Source organism: Rutidosis leptorrhynchoides, chromosome 10 (assembly GCF_046630445.1).
Source record: "Rutidosis leptorrhynchoides isolate AG116_Rl617_1_P2 chromosome 10, CSIRO_AGI_Rlap_v1, whole genome shotgun sequence".
In the NCBI taxonomy this organism is placed as follows: Eukaryota; Viridiplantae; Streptophyta; class Magnoliopsida; order Asterales; family Asteraceae; genus Rutidosis; species Rutidosis leptorrhynchoides.
The window spans coordinates 117799037-117825420 of record NC_092342.1 but is presented as its reverse complement, the minus strand read 5'-3'; the positions used below and the strand labels follow the sequence as shown (position 1 = coordinate 117825420).

Below are 26384 nucleotides of genomic sequence, written 5' to 3'. Positions count from 1 at the left end.
TCAAACACACGATTCCAAAGATCCAAAGAATGCTTGCAAAAAAATAAGTGAGTGCTCCATCGTCTCTATGTCGTCATCACATATTGGACATCTAACAGAGTGCAAGTCAATGCCCTTTTTATCAAGCTCGATTCTAACGAGGAGTCTTCTTTTTAATGCACGCCAAACAAAAATCTCAACTTTTATTGGAACTAGGTTGTTTCGTAGAGTTTCTATCGGGTTACTGGTACTTGACAGAATCTGTTCATCGATACAATTGGACATCGTCTTGACCGTGAACCTTCCATTGGTCGAAAGGCTCCACGACCATCGGTCCTTCTCATGATGGTTGAACGAAAACCCTACAATAAGAGAAACTAAAACAGTGAGTTCAGCAGCAGTACGTCCAGAAGGCGAACGCTTCCAGCTCCAAACTGATGTTGCTGCGTCTGATGAAAAGGTGATCCAATCACTGATAAGCACTGAAATGTCCCGTTCTTATTGATTAAAAACGTTCCATATTAATTGATTTCGTTGCGAGGTTTTGACCTCTATATGAGACGTTTTTCAAAGACTGCATTCATTTTTAAAACACCATCACCTTTATAAAGGTTTAAAAAGCTTTACGTAGATTATCAAATAATGATAATCTAAAATATCCTGTTTACACACGACCATTACATAATGGTTTACAATACAAATATGTTACATCGAAATCAGTTTCTTGAATGCAGTTTTTACACAATATCATACAAACATGGACTCCAAATCTTGTCCTTATTTTAGTATGCAACAGCGGAAGCTCTTAGTATTCACCTGAGAATAAACATGCTTTAAACGTCAACAAAAATGTTGGTGAGTTATAGGTTTAACCTATATATATCAAATCGTAACAATAGACCACAAGATTTCATATTTCAATACACATCCCATACATAGAGATAAAAATCATTCATATGGTGAACACCTGGTAACCGACAATAACAAGATGCATTTTTAAGAATATCCCCATCATTCTGGGACACCCTTCGGATATGATATAAATTTCGAAGTACTAAAGCATCCGGTACTTTGGATGGGGTTTGTTAGGCCCAATAGATCTATCTTTAGGATTCGCGTCAATTAGGGTGTCTGTTCCCTAATTCTTAGATTACCAGACTTAATAAAAAGGGGCATATTCGATTTCGATAATTCAACCATAGAATGTAGTTTCACGTACTTGTGTCTATTTTGTAAATCATTTATAAAACCTGCATGTATTCCCATCTCAAAAATATTAGATTTTAAAAGTGGGACTATAACTCACTTTCACAGATTTTTTACTTCGTCGAGAAGTAAGACTTGGCCACTGTTGATTCACGAACCTATAACAATATATACATATATATTAAAGTATGTTCAAAATATATTTACAACACTTTTAATATATTTTGATGTTTTAAGTTTATTAAGTCAGCTGTCCTCGTTAGTAACCTACAACTAGTTGTCCACAGTTAGATGTACAGAAATAAATCGATAAATATTATCTTGAATCAATCCACGACCCAGTGTATACGTATCTCAGTATTGATCACAACTCAAACTATATATATTTTGGAATCAACCTCAACCCTGTATAGCTAACTCCAACATTCACATATAGAGTGTCTATGGTTGTTCCGAAATATATATAGATGTGTCGACATGATAGGTCGAAACATTGTATACGTGTCTATGGTATCTCAAGATTACATAATATACAATACAAGTTGATTAAGTTATGGTTGGAATAGATTTGTTACCAATTTTCACGTAGCTAAAATGAGAAAAATTATCCAATCTTGTTTTACCCATAACTTCTTCATTTTAAATCCGTTTTGAGTGAATCAAATTGCTATGGTTTCATATTGAACTCTATTTTATGAATCTAAACAGAAAAGTATAGGTTTATAGTCGGAAAAATAAGTTACAAGTCATTTTTGTAAAGGTAGTCATTTCAGTCGAAAGAACGACGTCTAGATGACCATTTTAGAAAACATACTTCCACTTTGAGTTTAACCATAATTTTTGGATATAGTTTCATGTTCATAATAAAAATCATTTTCTCAGAATAACAACTTTTAAATCAAAGTTTATCATAGTTTTTAATTAACTAACCCAAAACAGCCCGCGGTGTTACTACGACGGCGTAAATCCGGTTTTACGGTGTTTTTCGTGTTTCCAGGTTTTAAATCATTAAGTTAGCATATCATATAGATATAGAACATGTGTTTAGTTGATTTTAAAAGTCAAGTTAGAAGGATTAACTTTTATTTGCGAACAAGTTTAGAATTAACTAAACTATGTTCTAGTGATTACAAGTTTAAACCTTCGAATAAGATAGCTTTATATGTATGAATCGAATGATGTTATGAACATCATTACTACCTTAAGTTCCTTGGATAAACCTACTGTAAAAGAGAAAAATGGATCTAGCTTCAATGGATCCTTGGATGGCTCGAAGTTCTTGAAGCAGAATCATGACACGAAAACAAGTTCAAGTAAGATCATCACTTGAAATAAGATTGTTATAGTTATAGAAATTGAACCAAAGTTTGAATATGATTATTACCTTGTATTAGAATGATAACCTACTGTAAGAAACAAAGATTTCTTGAGGTTGGATGATCACCTTACAAGATTGGAAGTGAGCTAGCAAACTTGAAAGTATTCTTGATTTTATGAAACTAGAACTTTTGGAATTTATGAAGAACACTTAGAACTTGAAGATAGAACTTGAGAGAGATCAATTAGATGAAGAAAATTTAAGAATGAAAGTGTTTGTAGGTGTTTTTGGTCGTTGGTGTATGGATTAGATATAAAGGATATGTAATTTTGTTTTCATGTAAATAAGTCATGAATGATTACTCATATTTTTGTAATTTTATGAGATATTTCTTGCTAGTTGCCAAATGATGGTTCCCACATGTGTTAGGTGACTCACATGGGCTGCTAAGAGCTGATCATTGGAGTGTATATACCAATAGTACATACATCTAAAAGCTGTGTATTGTACGAGTACGAATACGGGTGCATACGAGTAGAATTGTTGATGAAACTGAACGAGGATGTAATTGTAAGCATTTTTGTTAAGTAGAAGTATTTTGATAAGTGTATTGAAGTCTTTCAAAAGTGTATAAATACATATTAAAACACTACATGTATATACATTTTAACTGAGTCGTTAAGTCATCGTTAGTCGTTATATGTAAGTGTTGTTTTGAAACCTTTAGGTTAACGATCTTGTTAAATGTTGTTAACCCAATGTTTATAATATAAAATGAGATTTTAAATTATTATATTATCATGATATTATCATGTATGAATATCTCTTAATATGATATATATACATTAAATGTCTTTACAACGATAATCGTTACATATATGTCTCGTTTAAAAATCATTAAGTTAGTAGTCTTGTTTTTACATATGTAGTTCATTGTTAATATACTTAATGATATGTTTACTTATCATAGTATCATGTTAAGTATATATATATCCATATATATGTCATCATATAGTTTTTACAAGTTTTAACGTTCGTGAATCACCGGTCAACTTGGGTGGTCAATTGTCTATATGAAACATATTTCAATTAATCAAGTCTTAACAAGTTTGATTGCTTAACATGTTGGAAACATTTAATCATGTAAATATCAATCTCAATTAATATATATAAACATGGAAAAGTTCGGGTCACTACAGTACCTACCCGTTAAATAAATTTCGTCCCGAAATTTTAAGCTGTTGAAGGTGTTGACGAATCTTCTGGAAATAGATGCGGGTATTTCTTCTTCATCTGATCTTCACGCTCCCAGGTGAACTCGGGTCCTCTACGAGCATTCCATCGAACCTTAACAATTGGTATCTTGTTTTGCTTAAGTCTTTTAACCTCACGATCCATTATTTCGACGGGTTCTTCGATGAATTGGAGTTTTTCGTTGATTTGGATTTCATCTAACGGAATAGTGAGATCTTCTTTAGAAAAACATTTCTTCAAATTCGAGACGTGGAAAGTGTTATGTACAGCCGCGAGTTGTTGAGGTAACTCAAGTCGGTAAGCTACTGGTCCGACACGATCAATAATCTTGAATGGTCCAATATACCTTGGATTTAATTTCCCTCGTTTACCAAATCGAACAACGCCTTTCCAAGGTGCAACTTTAAGCATGACCATCTCTCCAATTTCAAATTCTATATCTTTTCTTTTAATGTCAGCGTAGCTCTTTTGTCGACTTTGGGCGGTTTTCAACCGTTGTTGAATTTGGATGATCTTCTCGGTAGTATCTTGTATAATCTCTGGACCCGTAATCTGTCTATCCCCCACTTCACTCCAACAAATTGGAGACCTGCACTTTCTACCATAAAGTGCTTCAAACAGCGCCATCTCAATGCTTGAATGGTAGCTGTTGTTGTAGGAAAATTCTGCTAACGGTAGATGTCGATCCCAACTGTTTCCGAAATCAATAACACATGCTCGTAGCATGTCTTCAAGCGTTTGTATCGTCCTTTCGCTCTGCCCATCAGTTTGTGGATGATACGCAGTACTCATGTCTAGACGAGTTCCTAATGCTTGCTGTAATGTCTGCCAGAATCTTGAAATAAATCTGCCATCCCTATCAGAGATAATAGAGATTGGTATTCCATGTCTGGAGACGACTTCCTTCAAATACAGTCGTGCTAACTTCTCCATCTTGTCATCTTCTCTTATTGGCAGGAAGTATGCTGATTTGGTGAGACGATCAACTATTACCCAAATAGTATCAAAACCACTTGCAGTCCTTGGCAATTTAGTGATGAAATCCATGGTAATGTTTTCCCATTTCCATTCTGGAATTTCGGGTTATTGAAGTAGACCTGATGGTTTCTGATGCTCAGCTTTGACCTTAGAACACGTCAAACATTCTCCTACGTATTTAGCAACATCGGCTTTCATACCCGGCCACCAAAAATGTTTCTTGAGATCCTTGTACATCTTCCCCGTTCCAGGATGTATTGAGTATCTGGTTTTATGAGCTTCTCTAAGTACCATTTCTCTCATATCTCCAAATTTTGGTACCCAAATCCTTTCAGTCCTATACCGGGTTCCGTCTTCCCGAATATTAAGATGCTTCTCCGATCCTTTGGGTATTTCATCCTTTAAATTTCCCTCTTTTAAAACTCCTTGTTGCGCCTCCTTTATTTGAGTAGTAAGGTTATTATGAATCATTATATTCATAGATTTTACTCGAATGGGTTCTCTGTCCTTCCTGCTCAAGGCATCGGCTACCACATTTGCCTTCCCTGGGTGGTAACGAATCTCAAAGTCGTAATCATTCAACAATTCAATCCACCTACGCTGCCTCATATTCAGTTGTTTCTGATTAAATATGTGTTGAAGACTTTTGTGGTCGGTATATATAATACTTTTAACCCCATATAAGTAGTGCCTCCAAGTCTTTAATGCAAAAACAACCGCGCCTAATTCCAAATCATGCGTCGTATAATTTTGCTCGTGAATCTTCAATTGTCTAGACGCATAAGCAATCACCTTCATTCGTTGCATTAATACACAACCGAGACCTTGCTTTGATGCGTCACAATAAATCACAAAATCATCATTCCCTTCAGGTAATGACAATATAGGTGCCGTAGTTAGCTTTTTCTTCAATAACTGAAACGCTTTCTCTTGTTCATCATTCCATTCAAATTTCTTCCCTTTATGCGTTAATGCAGTCAAGGGTTTTGCTATTCTGGAAAAGTCTTGGATGAACCTTCTGTAGTAACCAGCTAGTCCTAAAAACTGGCGTATGTGTTTCGGAGTTTTCGGGGTTTCCCACTTTTCAACAGTTTCTATCTTTGCCGGATCCACCTTAATACCTTCTTTGTTCACTATGTGACCGAGGAATTGAACTTCTTCCAACCAAAATGCACACTTTGAAAACTTAGCGTACAATTCTTCCTTCCTTAATACTTCTAACACCTTTCTCAAATGTTCACCGTGTTCTTGGTCATTCTTTGAGTAAATAAGTATGTCATCAATGAAAACAATGAAAAACTTGTCAAGGTATGGTCCACACACTCGGTTCATAAGGTCCATGAACACAGCTGGTGCATTAGTTAAACCAAACGGCATGACCATAAACTCGTAATGACCGTAACGTGTTCTGAAAACAGTCTTTGGAATATCATCTTCTTTCACCTGCATTTGATGATACCCGGAACGTAAGCCAATCTTTGAATAAACAGACGAGCCTTGTAGTTGATCAAATAAGTCGTCGATTCTCGGCAGTGGGTAGCAATTCTTGATGGTAAGTTTGTTCAACTCTCGGTAGTCGATACACAACCTGAATGTACCATCTTTCTTCTTGACAAACAAAACAGGAGCTCCCCACGGTGATGTGCTTGGTCGAATGAAACCACGCTCTAAAAGTTCTTGTAATTGGCTTTGCAGTTCTTTCATCTCGCTGGGTGCGAGTCTGTAAGGAGCACGAGCTATTGGTGCAGCTCCTGGTACAAGATCTATTTGAAATTCAACTGATCGATGTGGGGGTAATCCCGGTAATTCTTTCGGAAATACATCGGGAAATTCTTTTGCTACGGGAACATCATTGATGCTCTTTTCTTCAGTTTGTACTTTCTCGACGTGTGCTAGAACAGCATAGCAACCTTTTCTTATTAGTTTTTGTGCCTTCAAATTACTAATAAGATGTAGCTTCGTGTTGCCCTTTTCTCCGTACACCATTAAGGGTTTTCCTTTTTCTCGTATAATGCGAATTGCATTTTTGTAACAAACGATCTCTGCTTTCACTTCTTTCAACCAGTCCATACCGATTATCACATCAAAACTCCCTAACTCTACTGGTATCAAATCAATCTTAAATGTTTCGCTAACCAGTTTAATTTCTCGATTCCGACATATATTATCTGCTGAAATTAATTTACCATTTGCTAATTCGAGTAAAAATTTACTATCCAAAGGCGTCAATGGACAACTTAATTTAGCACAAAAATCTCTACTCATATAGCTTCTATCCGCACCCAAATCAAATAAAACGTAAGCAGATTTATTGTCAATAAGAAACGTACCCGTAACAAGCTCCGGGTCTTCTTGTGCCTCTGCCGCATTAATATTGAAAACTCTTCCGCGGCCTTGTCCATTCGTGTTCTCCTGGTTTGGGCAATTTCTAATAATGTGGCCCGGTTTTCCACATTTATAACAAACTACATTGGCATAACTTGCTCCGACACTACTTGCTCCGCCATTACTCGTTCCGACACCATTTGTTCCTTTCGTTCTATTAACCCCTGGTCCGTAGACCTCACACTTCACCGCGCTATGACCATTTCTTTTACACTTGTTGCAAAATTTGGTGCAGAACCCCGAGTGATACTTTTCACACCTTTGGCATAGCTGCTTCTGATTGTTGTTGTTGTTGCGGTTATTATTGTTGTTAGGATGATTGTTGTAGTTGTTGTTGTTGTTGTTGTTGTTGTTGTTGGGCCGTTTGTTGTAGTTGCGATTGATGTTGCGATTGTTGGGATAATTGTTGCGATTATTGTTGTAATTGTTGTTGTTGTTGTTGTATTGGTGATTCTTATCACCGTTTTCCTCCCACTTTCTTTTGACTTGCTTCACATTGGCCTCTTCAGCAGTCTGTTCTTTAATTCTTTCTTTAATCTGGTTCACTAGTTTGTGAGCCATTCTACATGCCTGTTGTATGGAGGCGGGCTCATGTGAACTTATATCTTCTTGGATTCTTTCCGGTAATCCTTTCACAAACGCGTCGATCTTCTCTTCCACATCTTCGAATGCTCCAGGACACAATAGGCACAATTCTGTGAATCGTCTTTCGTACGTGGTAATATCAAATCCTTGGGTTCGTAACCCTCTAAGTTCTGTCTTGAGCTTATTGACCTCGGTTCTGGGACGGTACTTCTCGTTCATCAAGTGCTTGAATGCTGACCACGGTAGTGCGTACGCATCATCTTGTCCCACTTGCTCTAGATAGGTATTCCACCATGTTAACGCAGAACCTGTGAAGGTATGCGTAGCGTACTTCACTTTGTCCTCTTCAGTACACTTACTTATGGCAAACACCGATTCGACCTTCTCGGTCCACCGTTTCAATCCGATCGGTCCTTCGGTTCCATCAAATTCCAAAGGTTTGCAGGCAGTGAATTCTTTGTAGGTGCATCCTACACGATTTCCTGTACTGCTAGATCCAAGGTTATTGTTGGTATGTAGCGCAGCCTGTACTGCAGCTATGTTTGAAGCTAGAAAAGTACGGAATTCCTCTTCATTCATATTCACGGTGTGTCGAGTAGTCGGTGCCATTCCTTCAAAATTATCAAATGGAACAAGTTAATCATACAGAATATTAAGAGTAGTTAATAGTATTTCGTAGCATAATATGAACTCATTTATAAAAGCTTTTTCTTCATATTAGCGTTTTATAAGTTTAAATTCGGGTAGTACCTACCCGTTAAGTTCATACTTAGTAGCTAATATACAATTCAACTACTACAATTCTATATGAAAAACTGATTATAATAATATTTCGCGTTCAAACTTTTATACAATATTTTACAAACTTACAATACCGCTTATTTTACATAAAGCATGAAATATAGCACACAATAACTTTGATACAAGATAGTTGTGAAGATAATTCTAGCTAGTACACAAGTCGTTCAGCAAAGGCAATAAAGACACGTAATTCATACGTCCAGAAACAAGTCATGCATTCTGGTTTTACTAGGACTACTTCCCATCCTTGGTCTTGTGGAACATAACCGTTATGGGCGTTGATAAGACAGCGTGTTGTAACGTCGTCAAAGGGACGAGGGTTACGTAATGTCCAACAGTCCCGTAACAATCTAAAAACCTCATTTCTTACCCCAATTACCGACTCCGTCACTTGTGGGAATGTTTTGTTTAATAGTTGTAGGCCGATGTTCTTGTTCTCACTTTGGTGAGAAGCGAACATTACTAATCCGTAAGCATAACATGCTTCTTTATGTTGCATGTTAGCCGCTTTTTCTAAATCACGAAGTCCAATATTCGGATATATTGAGTCAAAATAATTTCTTAACCCATTGCGTAAAATAGCATTTGGGTTCCCCGCAATATATGCGTCAAAGTAAACACATCGTAACTTATGGATTTCCCAATGTGATATCCCCCATCTTTCGAACGAAAGCCTTTTATAAACCAAGGCATTCTTGGAACGTTCTTCGAATGTCTTACAAACTGATCTCGCCTTAAATAGTTGTGCCGAAGAATTCTGACCGACTCTAGACAAGATTTCATCAATCATGTCTCCGGGTAGGTCTCTTAAAATATTGGGTTGTCTATCCATTTTGTGTTTTTATACTGTAAAATAGACAAGAGTTAGATTCATAAAAAAAAATTACTTATTAATACAAGCAATTTTTACATATATCATAAAGCATAAGCACACTATATTACATATATTACACCACACGAATACAACTATCTTATTCCGACTCGCTCGTTTCTTCTTCTTCGGTTTTGGTTCGTTTTGCCAAGTTTCTAGGGATATATGATGTTCCCCAAATACTAGCTGTTATTTTCCACATTGGTTTAGAAAAACCTGGTGGTTTAGAGGTTCCCGGGTCATTGTTACAACTTAAGGACTTCGGGGGTTGACGATACATATAAAGTTCATCGGGGTTGGAATTAGATTTCTCTATTTTTATGCCCTTTCCCTTATTATTTTCTTTTGCCTTTTTAAATTCAGTTGGGGTAATTTCTATAACATCATCGGAATTCTCGTCGGAATCTGATTCATCGGAGAATTGGTAATCCTCCCAATATTTTGCTTCCTTGGCGGAAACACCATTGACCATAATTAACCTTGGTCGGTTGGTTGAGGATTTTCTTTTACTTAACCGTTTTATTATTTCCCCCACCGGTTCTATTTCTTCATCCGGTTCCGATTCTTCTTCCGGTTCCGATTCTTCTTCCGGTTCCGACTCTTCTTCCGGTTCCTCTTCGGGAACTTGTGAATCAGTCCACGAATCATTCCAATTTACATTTGACTCTTCATTATTATTAGGTGAGTCAATGGGACTTGTTCTAGAGGTAGACATCTATCACATAATATCAAACGCGTTAAGAGATTAATATATCACATAATATTCACATGTTAAAAATATATAGTTTTCAACAAAATTTGTTAAGCAATCATTTTTCAAGTAAACACGGTCGAAGTCCAGACTCACTAATGCATCCTAACAAACTCGATAAGACACACTAATGCAAAATTCTGGTTCTCTAAGACCAATGCTCGGATACCAACTGAAATGTCCCGTTCTTATTGATTAAAAACGTTCCATATTAATTGATTTCGTTGCGAGGTTTTGACCTCTATATGAGACGTTTTTCAAAGACTGCATTCATTTTTAAAACACCATCACCTTTATAAAGGTTTAAAAAGCTTTACGTAGATTATCAAATAATGATAATCTAAAATATCCTGTTTACACACGACCATTACATAATGGCTTACAATACAAATATGTTACATCGAAATCAGTTTCTTGAATGCAGTTTTTACACAATATCATACAAACATGGACTCCAAATCTTGTCCTTATTTTAGTATGCAACAGCGGAAGCTCTTAGTATTCACCTGAGAATAAACATGCTTTAAACGTCAACAAAAATGTTGGTGAGTGATAATGCTAAAAACGAACATATATTTCATAGCATTATTCCTCAAGAAAGACAAGCTTTTAGTTGCAATTGTTCTATTTACAAGTGATATTCGTTTAAATAATAAAAGGTGAAGACAAAAGACAGATTCGACGATTTGAAGACGCAAACGACCAAAAAGCTCAAAAGAACAAAAGACAATCAAAAAGGTTCCAATTATTGATAAGAAACGTCTCGAAATCACAAGAGTACAAGATTCAAAACGCAAAGTACAAGATATTAAATTGTACGCAAGGACGTTCGAAAAACCGGAACCGGGACCAGAGTCAACTCTTAACGCTCGACGCAACGGACTAAAAATTACAAGTTAACTATGTATATAAATATAATATAATATATAATTAATTATATTAATTATATATATATTATATATATATATTAAAAACTATCGGCAGCCAGAAACTCCAAGGGAGTAAATTGAAAATACCTCTCCGCGACTCGCGGAGTTTGAAGGGCTTTTTGCCGCGAGTCGCGGAGCCCCAAATTTCACTCCTGGCTATAAATCAACCCGAATTCTGATCAAAAATATCATATTTATCAATCTCTCTCTCAATATATACGTAATATATATATATTTATATTTTAATTTTAATTTTAATTATAAATTCTAATAATAAGGGTATGTTAGCGAATGTTGTAAGGGTGTAAGTCGAAATTCTGTCCGTGTAACGCTACGCTATTTTTAATCATTGTAAGTTATGTTCAACCTTTTTATATTAATGTCTCGTAGCTAAGTTATTATTATGCTTGTTTAAAACGAAGTAATCATGATGTTGGGCTAATTACTAAAATTGGGTAATTGGGCTTTGTACCATAATTGGGGTTTGGATAAAAGAACGACACTTGTGGAAACTAGACTATGGGCTATTAATGGGCTTTATATTTGTTTAACTAAATGAAAGTTTGTTAATGTTAATATAAAGATTTACAATTGGGCGTCCCTATAAATTACCATATACACTCGATCGGACACGATGGGCGGGGTATTTATATGTACGAATAATCGTTCATTTAACCGGACACGGGAATGGATTAATAGCCACTAGAATAATTAAAACAGGGGTGAAATTACATTCAAGGGTAATTGGTGTAATTGTTAACAAAGTAGTAAAACCTTGGTTTACACGCAGTCGATAACCTGGTGTATTCATTAAACAAAGTATTAAAACCTTGTTACAATTCGAATCCCCAATTAGTTGGAATATTTATCTTCGGGTATAATAATAATTTGACAAGGACACTTGCAATTTATATTTATGACTGATGGACTGTTATGGACAAAAACCAGACGGACATATTGAATAATCCAGGACAAAGGACAATTAACCCAAGGGCATAAAACTAAAACCAACACGTCAAACATCATGATTACGGAAGTTTAAATAAGCATAATTCTTTTATTTCATATTTAATTTCCTTTATTTTATATTTAATTGCACTTCTAATTATCGCACTTTTATTTATTGTTATTTTATTTAATCGCACTTTTAATTATCGTACTTTTTAATTATCGCAATTTAATTTTATCGCATTTTTATTCGCAATTTCATTATCGTTATTTACTTTACGCTTTAATTTAAGTCTTGTATTTATTTAATATTTTACATTAGGTTTTAACTGCGACTAAAGTTTTAAAATCGACAAACCGGTCATTAAACGGTAAAAACCCCCCTTTATAATAATAATATCACTTATATATATATTTGTATTTTTAATAAAAGTAAACTAATATAGCGTTGAGCTTTGTTTAAAGATTTCCCTGTGGAACGAACCGGACTTACTAAAAACTACACTACTGTACGATTAGGTACACTGCCTATAAGTGTTGTAGCAAGGTTTAAGTATATCCATTCTATAAATAAATAAATATCTTGTGTAAAATTGTATCGTATTTAATAGTATTTCCTGCTAAAATTATAAACTATTTTATATACACCTCGCGAAACATCAAGTATTTTTGGCGCCGCTGCCGGGGAACTCATCTTAAAAGCCGGAAGCGCAACGCTAATAATAATAAAAAAAAAAAAAAAATTTTAGTTACTTTTATTAAAAGTCATTTTTGTAAAATTACGTTTTAATCATTCAAAAATAGAAAAAGAAAAACAAAAATATAAGTATTTTTAGGATTTTGTTAAATATTTAAGTTTTATAAGTTTCTTTATCTTTATTTTAATTTATAAAAATATAAATTTTATTAAAAATCGTTTATTTAAATTAAAAACAGAAAACAGAAAAATAAATAAAAATAAAAAAAAAAGAAAAACGCGTAAAAAGTACTACCTGTCAACAGAATTCCTGAACCCCGCGACTCGCGGGGTTTTCCTCTTTATTCACCGCAACTCGCGGAGGCCCTCTGACACACGGACAAAACCCTAATCACGGGTTTTAATTTATTATTATTATTATTAATTACTTAATTATTATTATTATTATTAATTTTAGTTTTTTTTTTTACTTTTTACTTTATTTATGTATTTTAGTTTAATTAGTTTTATTAAAATTGTAAAATTAGTAGTTTTATTAAATAAATAATATAAAAATAATATTTTTATAAAAATTGTACCTTTTACAACTTTTTGTATATTTTTATATTTTGTACCTTTTTAATCGTTGTAGCGTAACTTTTGTATTTTTTAGCTCATAATTAATTTTAAACTTAGTTTTTGCTATAGTTATTTTTACTCCTAGATTTTTAGGCTTTGCCGTAGAATTCCTTAAGTGCTTTTTCTTTAGACTAAGATTTAGGTGCTTTAGAATTTTGCGACGCCTTTTTAAGTTTTAGTTTCTTTTTAAGTTATTTCCATTTGGGATTTAGTTTTTCCTGTAAGCTTTAATATTTTTAGACCTTTTACTATGTATCAATTATCATTCCAATTAGTAATTTCAATTTGCGATTATAATTTTAAGTTAGTTGTAGTAATAAGGTTAAATTAGTTAAGTATTTTTAAGTTTTTATAAGTTTCTTTTATTTTTCCGTCACCTTTTATTTTTCAACCATTTCTTTTTCGACATTTTGCGACGAACTCTTTGTCTTTCTTATTTCTCGCTATTCTAGTTTTAGGACTTAGAATTTTATTCTACTTCTTATCTAAATTTCTTAAAATTACGAAAATTTATTTTAAGTGGTTAAATTGATAGACATCAAAATTTTCTGGTTCGTAGTAATAGTTGGATTTGTACGTGGACCGGGTTATTGGAGCCAAACAGTCCTCAATTATATTGAGACCAAACGAATCCTGCCCCTCTGCTGCATCTTTTGGCTATTCGAAACGTGGGCAAAATCAGAAAAGTCTATTGGTTGGATAACTTATTATAATTTTTCTTTCCTTTTTAAAACTAATAGGATATTCAGTGAATGCACCGAGCAAGACGTTCACCACCTTTTGTACGTTCACCACCTGTAACTAGATCAAGACATTTAACAAATATAACCGCCGTTGATTTCTCTTTAGAATCGTCATCCAGTAGACCAAGTACTTTAGTTCAAATTTCCGATAATCCATTTTTTTGAACCCGACTTCACAATTAAGAACCCGGAGCATATTCAAGGACAATTCCAAGATCCTGAACCACTAATTATTCCTCCTGAGCCACAAACCATTAAATCAGAATCCTCTAGTGATTCGTATTCAACAAATTCAATTATGGAAGTAACGGAACCTCTAAGTATGGAAGATCGAATGAGAGCTACACGCACGGGCCAAGGTCACGCCATTATTAAGCCAGAAGTTAATGCTCCAGATTATGAAATCAAAGGACAAATCCTACATATGGTGACTAACCAATGCCAATTTAGTGGTGCGCCGAATGAAGATCCGAACGAACATCTTCGTACGTTTAAAAGAATTTGTACACTATTCAAAATCCGAGAAGTGGAAGACGAACAAATCTATCTCATGTTATTTCCCTGGACTTTAAAGGGAGAAGCCAAAGATTGGTTAGAATCGTTACCTGAAGGGGCGATTGATACATGGGATGTTTTAGTTGAAAAATTTCTTAAACAATTCTTTCCGGCATCCAAAGCCGTGAGACTTCAAGGAGAAATTGTTACGTTCGCGCAAAAGCCAAATGAAACATTATATGAGGCGTGGACAAGATTCGGAAGGATGTTGAGAGGATGTCCTCAACACGGATTAGATACTTTTCAAATAGTGCAAATCTTCTATAAAGGCGTAGACATCGCCACACGAAAAGACATCGACATAACAGCTGGTGGTTCCATTATGAAGAAAACCGCAACTGAAGCTTACAAAATTATTGATAACACAGCCTCACACTCTCATGAGTGGCACCAAGAGAAAGATATATATCGTTCATCTAAAGCGGCTAGAGCCGATTCTAGCCATAACTTTGATTCCGTTTCCGCAAAAATAGATGCTTTCGAAAGACGAATGGAAAAGATGAATAAAGATATTCACGCAATACGAATCAGTTGTGAGCAATGCGGTGGACCACACTTATTGAAAGATTGTCACATTGAACCAACGATGGAACAACGTGAGAATGTTGTCTACATGAACCAAAGGCCTGGAAATAATTATCAACCGCCAAAGCTAAACTTCAATCGAAATCAAAACATTCTTTACAATCCAAAAGGACCCGAAAATAACTGGTATAACCAACAAGGTCCGAATAACCAACCAACTCAAAACAACACTTTCAATCAACAAAGACCTGGCTTATATAAACCACAACAACAAACCGAAGAGAAAAAGTCAAATATGGAAGACGTGGTATTCAAGCTAATTGAATCTCAAACACAATTCATTACATCTCAAACCCAAACGAACGAGAGGTTTGATCAGTCATTAAGAACTCAACAAGCTTCCATTTTGAATCTTGAAAAACACGTAGGTACTCTTGCTAGCATGATGAGTGAGAGGGAACAAGGAAAGCTACCGAGTAATACTGAAGTAAATCCTCGGAATGAGAATGTTAATATGGTGTCAACGAATTCTGAAAAACCAGCACCAGAAGATGGGAAGGTTTTAGATGAGAGTAACAATGAAGAAGTTACACCACCACCACCCGAGTATGTAAAGCCAGTGGTGGCACCATACAGACCACCCATCCCGTTTCCAAGAAAAGGAGTTGAGTATGAGCAAGTGATAGGTAATAAAGATTGTGATACCTCTGGAAAGAAAAAGAAGAAAAAGAATAAGAAAGTGCAAGAAACAAAAGCCGTAAATATAAACCCGGTGAAGACAGTTCCACCAAAACCTCCACCTAGGGTAGGTGATCCGGGTGAATTTATTGTTCCTTGTCTACTTAGTGATTGTGTCATGTATGATGCACTGGCAGATTTAGGTGCAAGTGTGAGTGTTATGCCTCTTTCCTTATATAAGAGATTAGGTGTAGGTGAGTTAAGTCCAACGGATATGAGTGTTCGACTCTTTGATCAAACCATTAAGCACCCAGTTGGAATTGCTGACAACCTACCCATTCAAGTAGGTAATTTAACCTTTCTAGTCGAATTTATTGTCATTGACATAGAAGAGGACCCAAACATTCCTCTAATTTTAGGTCGACCATTCTTTGCGTCCACCGGGGCGTTATTTGATGTAGGAAATGGAAGAATGACACTTAAAAGTGGTAACAAATCTATCACCTTTATGATTCGAAAGTCTAAATCTCCACCAGCCAAAACCGTTGAACCAGTAAAAACGATTGGTAATAACCATGTTGTTTTACCAACTCCAACGGTAGTGCTTAGCAATAATAAAACGCCTAAGTGTGGGGAAAATGAAGTAACACCTAATGATGACATGATAACAAAGAACCCCGTTGTTGATACGAAATTAAATGACCCCGTTATTAATAGTTCAATGAAGAAACTTATTAAACGGATTCGCGATGCTAGAACCAAGGGGAACTTTAAGTTATGTAACCGGTTAGTATCCAATCTATCACCTAAAGAAAAGGAGAAACTAGTTGAAATTGTGGATATTACACAGGAATCCGACCAATGGCTTAAAGAAAAAGTCACGGATATGCAAGTTGATTATGGACCAAGAGAAATTAACGATGAAGTTAATCACAATTTCGACACCACATCTACCTAAGTGTGAGGAGATTCAAATATTCTAAAAAGAAAATGCTGTTTGTAGTTAGTTGTTCTGTTCTCGTGTAGTTCCGAGAATGGAATTCGATTGGTCTTTTCCGCTAGCAGACACTAAAGAACTAGTTTTCTCCCCCCATTCTGAATTTTTGTTTTTTTTAGGTTTTATATGAAATTAATATGCTTTTAAGTTTTGTGTGATTTTAAAAACAAAATTTACTTTAATTCATTAAGTTTAAAAAATGATTTCTAAACTCGTCGTGAGTTAAAGACTAGGTCGTTGAGCCGAAATTGCTTTACCCGAGGGCGGGGCGACAAATTTTGTTATCATTTAATTTTATTGATCTAAAGTATGTAAAAAAAAAAATATATATATATTATATTAATTTTTGAACGTAGGGATTATATACCAAACTTCAAAAATATGTATATATGTTTGTATTTTATGTTATGTACACAACAGGGTAAAACAGCGCACTTTCAAAGACTGTCATTAAGTTCAACAAAAAGCTACTAATTTTGATGACAAGGCGCAAAATATCAAATGTGATGTAAAATAATATGCTTACAAACTGGGTATTTTTAATCACTTTTCTACACTAATCACCCTCATGAATTTATAATTATAGTCTGATTTCATGCAAATGAGGGCATTGCATGATCTCAAGTGTGGGGAAGGGTTATAAATTCTCTCGGGTTTACACTTAGTTTATTTGCCAAATTTTGTGAAAATTTGAAAAAAATTTCAATTAAATGAACTCAAAATCATGTTTATACATATTTATGAACGATGAAAACTAGGTGATAATACCGAAATTATCGTTACCTCGAAAAAGACATAAATTGAGAAACACCCTAAAACGCTTGAATTCATTTAAAATGAAATAGAAGAAAATAAAAAGGCAAAGAAAGAAACTAAGTGTGGGAAGAATGTACCAAGTTATTCAATTTAAAACATATATCACATATTTTTGTACAAGATTATTGCAGGTACTTTTGCTTTGGACGATACTAATCAGTTTTACCCGGTTTACTGTAATACATTTGAAAGAAAGATGGATCTACACGATGAATCAATTCCATCATTTGAAGGAAGTAAAGTCTTCCGAAAAAGACACGCGCTTCTTGATTTAGGTCATGAAGTTGTCGTCCAGACCAGCTGTAGGTTGACGAAAAATCTAGAAAAGTCATCTCTAAAATCAGCAGGAAATCCACGGACCTCAGCATCAAACAGGGTCGCCAAGTGGTCAGATTTATCCTAACCATGAGAAGGATTTATCTCGTATAATGGGGGGGCACCGTGCAAATTAGCTTGATAAGACTAATGAATCAGATCCCCAGAAAGGATAATCTCCTTAAAGATTAAAAATCAGCTTTTAAGACTGATATTACTCAATCCTAGAGATTGACCTTAAAGATTGAGAATTCAAACTCATGGAATTCAATGATATCTAAACTCGAGCTTGAACGAGAAAATATTTTGATCAAAAATACAAACCGATTTGTTTTCTGAAAACCCATTTTCAATGCGTTCATTACCATTGAACGTAAAATCCTAGGAATTCACCTGGAATTCATTAGGTCACCTGAACCAAATCGGGTGTCAACCGTAAGAACGGTGGTTGCATAACATGGTCAAAGACAGGACCTTGTGCCAGACCGAAAAATCATAGGATGAGCTTTACTATTGCTCCTACCAAGGATAGTAATTGCGTCCGACACGTTATAGACCATAATCATCTGCATGTCACGGGACATTGCCTTAACAGTTGCTTGTTCAACGCTTTCCTTTACAACCGGACGGTAGTTTGCCGAAAGGTAATATACGGAACAAGTAAACTGGACGTGTTGCTTTCCAAATACAAGGTTAGCAAGTGGGTGACACAAAACCGCAAGTTTTGAGCTAAAATTTTCAAATCTGAAACCCACCAAACCCACAAAAATATTTTGCAAACACCGGTAAAGGGTTATTCCGGAAAACTTATCTAGGGTAAAAACTAGATTTAATTTTCAAAAGATCAAATGTTTTCATAAAGATCCAATTTCCTTAATGGATCTAAATTTTTATAGTCATGTGGGACTGTAAACCATATCGTTACTACCATTGTTTATACCGCCGTATAGAATTCACTGATGTACAAAGTGTGAAGAATAAAGAAGTGATTCTAGTATTTCAAGACAATATTGCTTGAGGACAAGCAACGCTCAAGTGTGGGAATATTTGATAATGCTAAAAACGAACATATATTTCATAGCATTATTCCTCAAGAAAGACAAGCTTTTAGTTGCAATTGTTCTATTTACAAGTGATATTCGTTTAAATAATAAAAGGTGAAGACAAAAGACAGATTCGACGATTTGAAGACGCAAACGACCAAAAAGCTCAAAAGAACAAAAGACAATCAAAAAGGTTCCAATTATTGATAAGAAACGTCTCGAAATCACAAGAGTACAAGATTCAAAACGCAAAGTACAAGATATTAAATTGTACGCAAGGACGTTCGAAAAACCGGAACCGGGACCAGAGTCAACTCTTAACGCTCGACGCAACGGACTAAAAATTACAAGTTAACTATGTATATAAATATAATATAATATATAATTAATTATATTAATTATATATATATTATATATATATATTAAAAACTATCGGCAGCCAGAAACTCCAAGGGAGTAAATTGAAAATACCTCTCCGCGACTCGCGGAGTTTGAAGGGCTTTTTGCCGCGAGTCGCGGAGCCCCAAATTTCACTCCTGGCTATAAATCAACCCGAATTCTGATCAAAAATATCATATTTATCAATCTCTCTCTCAATATATACGTAATATATATATATTTATATTTTAATTTTAATTTTAATTATAAATTCTAATAATAAGGGTATGTTAGCGAATGTTGTAAGGGTGTAAGTCGAAATTCTGTCCGTGTAACGCTACGCTATTTTTAATCATTGTAAGTTATGTTCAACCTTTTTATATTAATGTCTCGTAGCTAAGTTATTATTATGCTTGTTTAAAACGAAGTAATCATGATGTTGGGCTAATTACTAAAATTGGGTAATTGGGCTTTGTACCATAATTGGGGTTTGGATAAAAGAACGACACTTGTGGAAACTAGACTATGGGCTATTAATGGGCTTTATATTTGTTTAACTAAATGAAAGTTTGTTAATGTTAATATAAAGATTTACAATTGGGCGTCCCTATAAATTACCATATACACTCGATCGGACACGATGGGCGGGGTATTTATATGTACGAATAATCGTTCATTTAACCGGACACGGGAATGGATTAATAGCCACTAGAATAATTAAAACAGGGGTGAAATTACATTCAAGGGTAATTGGTGTAATTGTTAACAAAGTAGTAAAACCTTGGTTTACACGCAGTCGATAACCTGGTGTATTCATTAAACAAAGTATTAAAACCTTGTTACAATTCGAATCCCCAATTAGTTGGAATATTTATCTTCGGGTATAATAATAATTTGACAAGGACACTTGCAATTTATATTTATGACTGATGGACTGTTATGGACAAAAACCAGACGGACATATTGAATAATCCAGGACAAAGGACAATTAACCCAAGGGCATAAAACTAAAACCAACACGTCAAACATCATGATTACGGAAGTTTAAATAAGCATAATTCTTTTATTTCATATTTAATTTCCTTTATTTTATATTTAATTGCACTTCTAATTATCGCACTTTTATTTATTGTTATTTTATTTAATCGCACTTTTAATTATCGTACTTTTTAATTATCGCAATTTAATTTTATCGCATTTTTATTCGCAATTTCATTATCGTTATTTACTTTACGCTTTAATTTAAGTCTTGTATTTATTTAATATTTTACATTAGGTTTTAACTGCGACTAAAGTTTTAAAATCGACAAACCGGTCATTAAACGGTAAAAACCCCCCTTTATAATAATAATATCACTTATATATATATTTGTATTTTTAATAAAAGTAAACTAATATAGCGTTGAGCTTTGTTTAAAGATTTCCCTGTGGAACGAACCGGACTTACTAAAAACTACACTACTGTACGATTAGGTACACTGCCTATAAGTGTTGTAGCAAGGTTTAAGTATATCCATTCTATAAATAAATAAATATCTTGTGTAAAATTGTATCGTATTTAATAGTATTTCCTGCTAAAATTATAAACTATTTTATATACACCTCGCGAAACATCAGTGAGTTATAGGTTTAACCTATATATATCAAATCGTAACAATAGACCACAAGATTTCATATTTCAATACACATCCCATACATAGAGATAAAAATCATTCATATGGTGAACACCTGGTAACCGACAATAACAAGATGCATTTTTAAGAATATCCCCATCATTCCGGGACACCCTTCGGATATGATATAAATTTCGAAGTACTAAAGCATCCGGTACTTTGGATGGGGTTTGTTAGGCCCAATAGATCTATCTTTAGGATTCGCGTCAATTAGGGTGTCTGTTCCCTAATTCTTAGATTACCAGACTTAATAAAAAGGGGCATATTCGATTTCGATAATTCAACCATAGAATGTAGTTTCACGTACTTGTGTCTATTTTGTAAATCATTTATAAAACCTGCATGTATTCTCATCCCAAAAATATTAGATTTTAAAAGTGGGACTATAACTCACTTTCACAGATTTTTTACTTCGTCGAGAAGTAAGACTTGGCCACTGTTGATTCACGAACCTATAACAATATATACATATATATTAAAGTATGTTCAAAATATATTTACAACACTTTTAATATATTTTGATGTTTTAAGTTTATTAAGTCAGCTGTCCTCGTTAGTAACCTACAACTAGTTGTCCACAGTTAGATGTACAGAAATAAATCGATAAATATTATCTTGAATCAATCCACGACCCAGTGTATACGTATCTCAGTATTGATCACAACTCAAACTATATATATTTTGGAATCAACCTCAACCCTGTATAGCTAACTCCAACATTCACATATAGAGTGTCTATGGTTGTTCCGAAATATATATAGATGTGTCGACATGATAGGTCGAAACATTGTATACGTATCTATGGTATCTCAAGATTACATAATATACAATACAAGTTGATTAAGTTATGGTTGGAATAGATTTGTTACCAATTTTCACGTAGCTAAAATGAGAAAAATTATCCAATCTTGTTTTACCCATAACTTCTTCATTTTAAATCCGTTTTGAGTGAATCAAATTGCTATGGTTTCATATTGAACTCTATTTTATGAATATAAACAGAAAAGTATAGGTTTATAGTCGGAAAAATAAGTTACAAGTCGTTTTTGTAAAGGTAGTCATTTCAGTCGAAAGAACGACGTCTAGATGACCATTTTAGAAAACATACTTCCACTTTGAGTTTAACCATAATTTTTGGATATAGTTTCATGTTCATAATAAAAATCATTTTCTCAGAATAACAACTTTTAAATCAAAGTTTATCATAGTTTTTAATTAACTAACCCAAAACAGCCCGCGGTGTTACTACGACGGCGTAAATCCGGTTTTACGGTGTTTTTCGTGTTTCCAGGTTTTAAATCATTAAGTTAGCATATCATATAGATATAGAACATGTGTTTAGTTGATTTTAAAAAGTCAAGTTAGAAGGATTAACTTTTATTTGCGAACAAGTTTAGAATTAACTAAACTATGTTCTAGTGATTACAAGTTTAAACCTTCGAATAAGATAGCTTTATATGTATGAATCGAATGATGTTATGAACATCATTACTACCTTAAGTTCCTTGGATAAACCTACTGGAAAAGAGAAAAATGGATCTAGCTTCAATGGATCCTTGGATGGCTCGAAGTTCTTGAAGCAGAATCATGACACAAAAACAAGTTCAAGTAAGATCATCACTTGAAATAAGATTGTTATAGTTATAGAAATTGAACCAAAGTTTGAATATGATTATTACCTTGTATTAGAATGATAACCTACTGTAAGAAACAAAGATTTCTTGAGGTTGGATGATCACCTTACAAGATTGGAAGTGAGCTAGCAAACTTGAAAGTATTCTTGATTTTATGAAACTAGAACTTTTGGAATTTATGAAGAACACTTAGAACTTGAAGATAGAACTTGAGAGAGATCAATTAGATGAAGAAAATTTAAGAATGAAAGTGTTTGTAGGTGTTTTTGGTCGTTGGTGTATGGATTAGATATAAAGGATATGTAATTTTGTTTTCATGTAAATAAGTCATGAATGATTACTCATATTTTTGTAATATTATGAGATATTTCTTGCTAGTTGCCAAATGATGGTTCCCACATGTGTTAGGTGACTCACATGGGCTGCTAAGAGCTGATCATTGGAGTGTATATACCAATAGTACATACATCTAAAAGCTGTGTATTGTACGAGTACGAATACGGGTGCATACGAGTAGAATTGTTGATGAAACTGAACGAGGATGTAATTGTAAGCATTTTTGTTAAGTAGAAGTATTTTGATAAGTGTATTGAAGTCTTTCAAAAGTGTATAAATACATATTAAAACACTACATGTATATACATTTTAACTGAGTCGTTAAGTCATCGTTAGTCGTTATATGTAAGTGTTGTTTTGAAACCTTTAGGTTAACGATCTTGTTAAATGTTGTTAACCCAATGTTTATAATATAAAATGAGATTTTAAATTATTATATTATCATGATATTATCATGTATGAATATCTCTTAATATGATATATATACATTAAATGTCTTTACAACGATAATCGTAACATATATGTCTCGTTTAAAAATCATTAAGTTAGTAGTCTTGTTTTTACATATGTAGTTCATTGTTAATATACTTAATGATATGTTTACTTATCATAGTATCATGTTAAGTATATATATATCCATATATATGTCATCATATAGTTTTTACAAGTTTTAACGTTCGTGAATCACCGGTCAACTTGGGTGGTCAATTGTCTATATGAAACATATTTCAATTAATCAAGTCTTAACAAGTTTGATTGCTTAACATGTTGGAAACATTTAATCATGTAAATATCAATCTCAATTAATATATATAAACATGGAAAAGTTCGGGTCACTACAAGCACGTTCTCTGAGGAATCTAATCTGAATAGCCGAGGGAATTTATCGCGAAGAGTGAAATCTCTAATCCAACTGAAAGGACCCGTTCATACCGATTATAAACGATTCACAATAGTTGATTTAATTGCGAGGTACTTGACCTCTATATGATACATTTTACAAGCATTGCATTCATTTTTAAAAGACATACTTTCATTACATCGAAAGTTGACGGCATGCATACCATTTCATAATATATCCAACTATAATTGACTTAATAATAATCTTGTTGAACTCAATGACTCGAATGCAACGTCTTTTGAAATATGCCATGAATGACTTCAAGTAATATCTCTAAAATGAGCAAATGCACAGCGGAAGATTTCTTTCATACCTGAGAATAAACATGCTTTCAAGTGTCAACCAAAAGGTTGGTGAGTTCATAAGTTTTCGTAAACAATAAAATTCATCATTTTGATAGACCACAAGATTCAAATACAGTACACCTATCTGGTGTACGAAACCATTTTTCATAATGCTTAGCAGAGTATGTTCGTATCCTTTTCTCCCCCGTAGGTTGCCTCGCGATTTTTAAGTAATAGTGCACATATCCCGTGCACAAAACTAATACACATAACCTGTGTATAAAAATCATTCTCTCGATACATAACATTCATTTCGATTTTATTGCTCAACATGGTAACCGACCTTAACATATAATGCGCATCAATAATATCCCCAAAACAGAACATCTCGTCCGTATAATAATTATAAACTTCGAAGTACTAAACACCACGCCCACTAGCTCTTTCGTCTAGTGAACATTCTGGGTGGGGGTATTAAACCCGGTAGCTACCTTTAGGATTCGCGTGAATTAGGGCCATACCCGATTCTAATTCTTAGGTTACCAAGCAATAATAATCAGGGAAAAAATATTCACATCAATTGGTGGCAATTATCATGTCCACATAATTCAATAATAATCCACAGAAATTCTGTCTGCATAATAATTCATTCGAGGAATGTTTTCCTTGTGTCTATCTCATCAAATATTTATAAAAGCATCTCAGTTCAAAAATATAGTTTTCAAAGGCATTTAATAAAGCAGTTGTAAAAACCGCTCATGTATTCTCAGTCCCAAAAATGTAAAGAATAAAAGGGAGCAAATGAAACTCACAATACGATATTTTGTAGTAAAAATATGCATACGACGGAACTGAACAATGCAGGGTTGACCTCGGATTCACGAACCTATATCATTTATATATATTAACACACATAATTGTAATCGAACAAATTTATATATATATGAATTTATTAGTTATATCATTTTTATATTAATAAACTATATGTTTCATATATCTATTTTATATATTTAAAATAAATAAAAATATTTATTTTGTTATGTTATATGTATTAAATATATTTGTATATATATACATCATTTGTTTGTAAAAATTATAATAATACTAAAATAATATTAGTAATGATAAAAATAATAATAATGATAATAGAGTTAAAAATGATACTTTTAATATAATTGATGAAAATGATAACTTTAATAAAAATGATACTTTTAATAAATATGTAAATTTTAATAATAATGAATACTAATAATAATAATTATACAAAAATAATGATTTTACTAATAATAATAATAATGATACTAATATTTATATTAAAAACTATAATGATAACAATACTACTAATAATAATATTAATACTTATGATGATAACAATATTTTTAATTACAATAATATTAATAATAATCATAATTGTAATGATAATAATAATAAATGATAACTAATACTTATGTTAGTAATAATAATAATAATAATAATAATAATAATAATAATAATAATAATAATAATAATAATAATAATAATTATTATTATTATTATTATTATTATTATTATTATTATTATTATTATTATTATTATTATACAAGTAATAATATCAAGAATTAATAATAACAATACTAATAATAACAATAATAATAATAATAATAATAATAATAATAATAATAATAATAATAATAATAATAATAATAATAATAATAATAATAATAATAATAATAATAATAATAATAATTTATGGTAATGAAAAACTACCTCAAAACAAGCTTTAAAAATAAGATGTCACCAGTAGGGATCGAACCCGCGACCTCCCATTCACACACAAACACTCCTGACCAACTACTCTGTTTCCATTTTTCTAATTTAATTTAGGATTTACTTCCATATAACCCATTCATATGATCAAACCCAAAAGCAATTAATGGCCCAACAGATGATTACAGTTTCGGCCCAACTGCAAAATACAACCTCGGCCTAAAAGCAAAATCATGGATGATTGCTGTGATATCGTCCATTAATAAAATTTAGAAGGGTTTCAGTTTAATTAAAAAAAATACAGGAACGAACTAGAAGTGGAAAGTGGGGCAGCAGCATTAAAACAACGACAATATCACCATCATCTTACTTTCTATCATCATCATTCGAATAATCATCTTTATGATAACCATCTCATTATCCTCGCCATCATTGATCAT

General features: G+C 33.3%; 1 protein-coding gene across 1 annotated transcript; it reads right to left on the bottom strand.

Moving 5' to 3' along the window:
- LOC139870572 (uncharacterized) lies at nt 1-26384 on the bottom strand. Its single transcript, XM_071858354.1, has 2 exons — nt 26315-26384; nt 1-428 (listed from the first exon to the last, which is right to left on the bottom strand). The coding sequence occupies exons 1-2, from the start codon at nt 26382-26384 to the stop codon at nt 1-3; spliced, it is 498 nt and encodes a 165-aa protein (XP_071714455.1).

Excerpts from the sequence above, each read along its gene's own strand:
- LOC139870572 (XM_071858354.1), bottom strand. The coding sequence starts at position 26,384 with ATGATCAATGATGGCGAGGATAATGAGATGGTTATCATAAAGATGATT. Across the intron at positions 429-26,314 it reads TCGAATGATGATGATAGAAA|ACGCAGCAACATCAGTTTGG; the intron begins GTAAGATGATGG and ends CCTTTTCATCAG.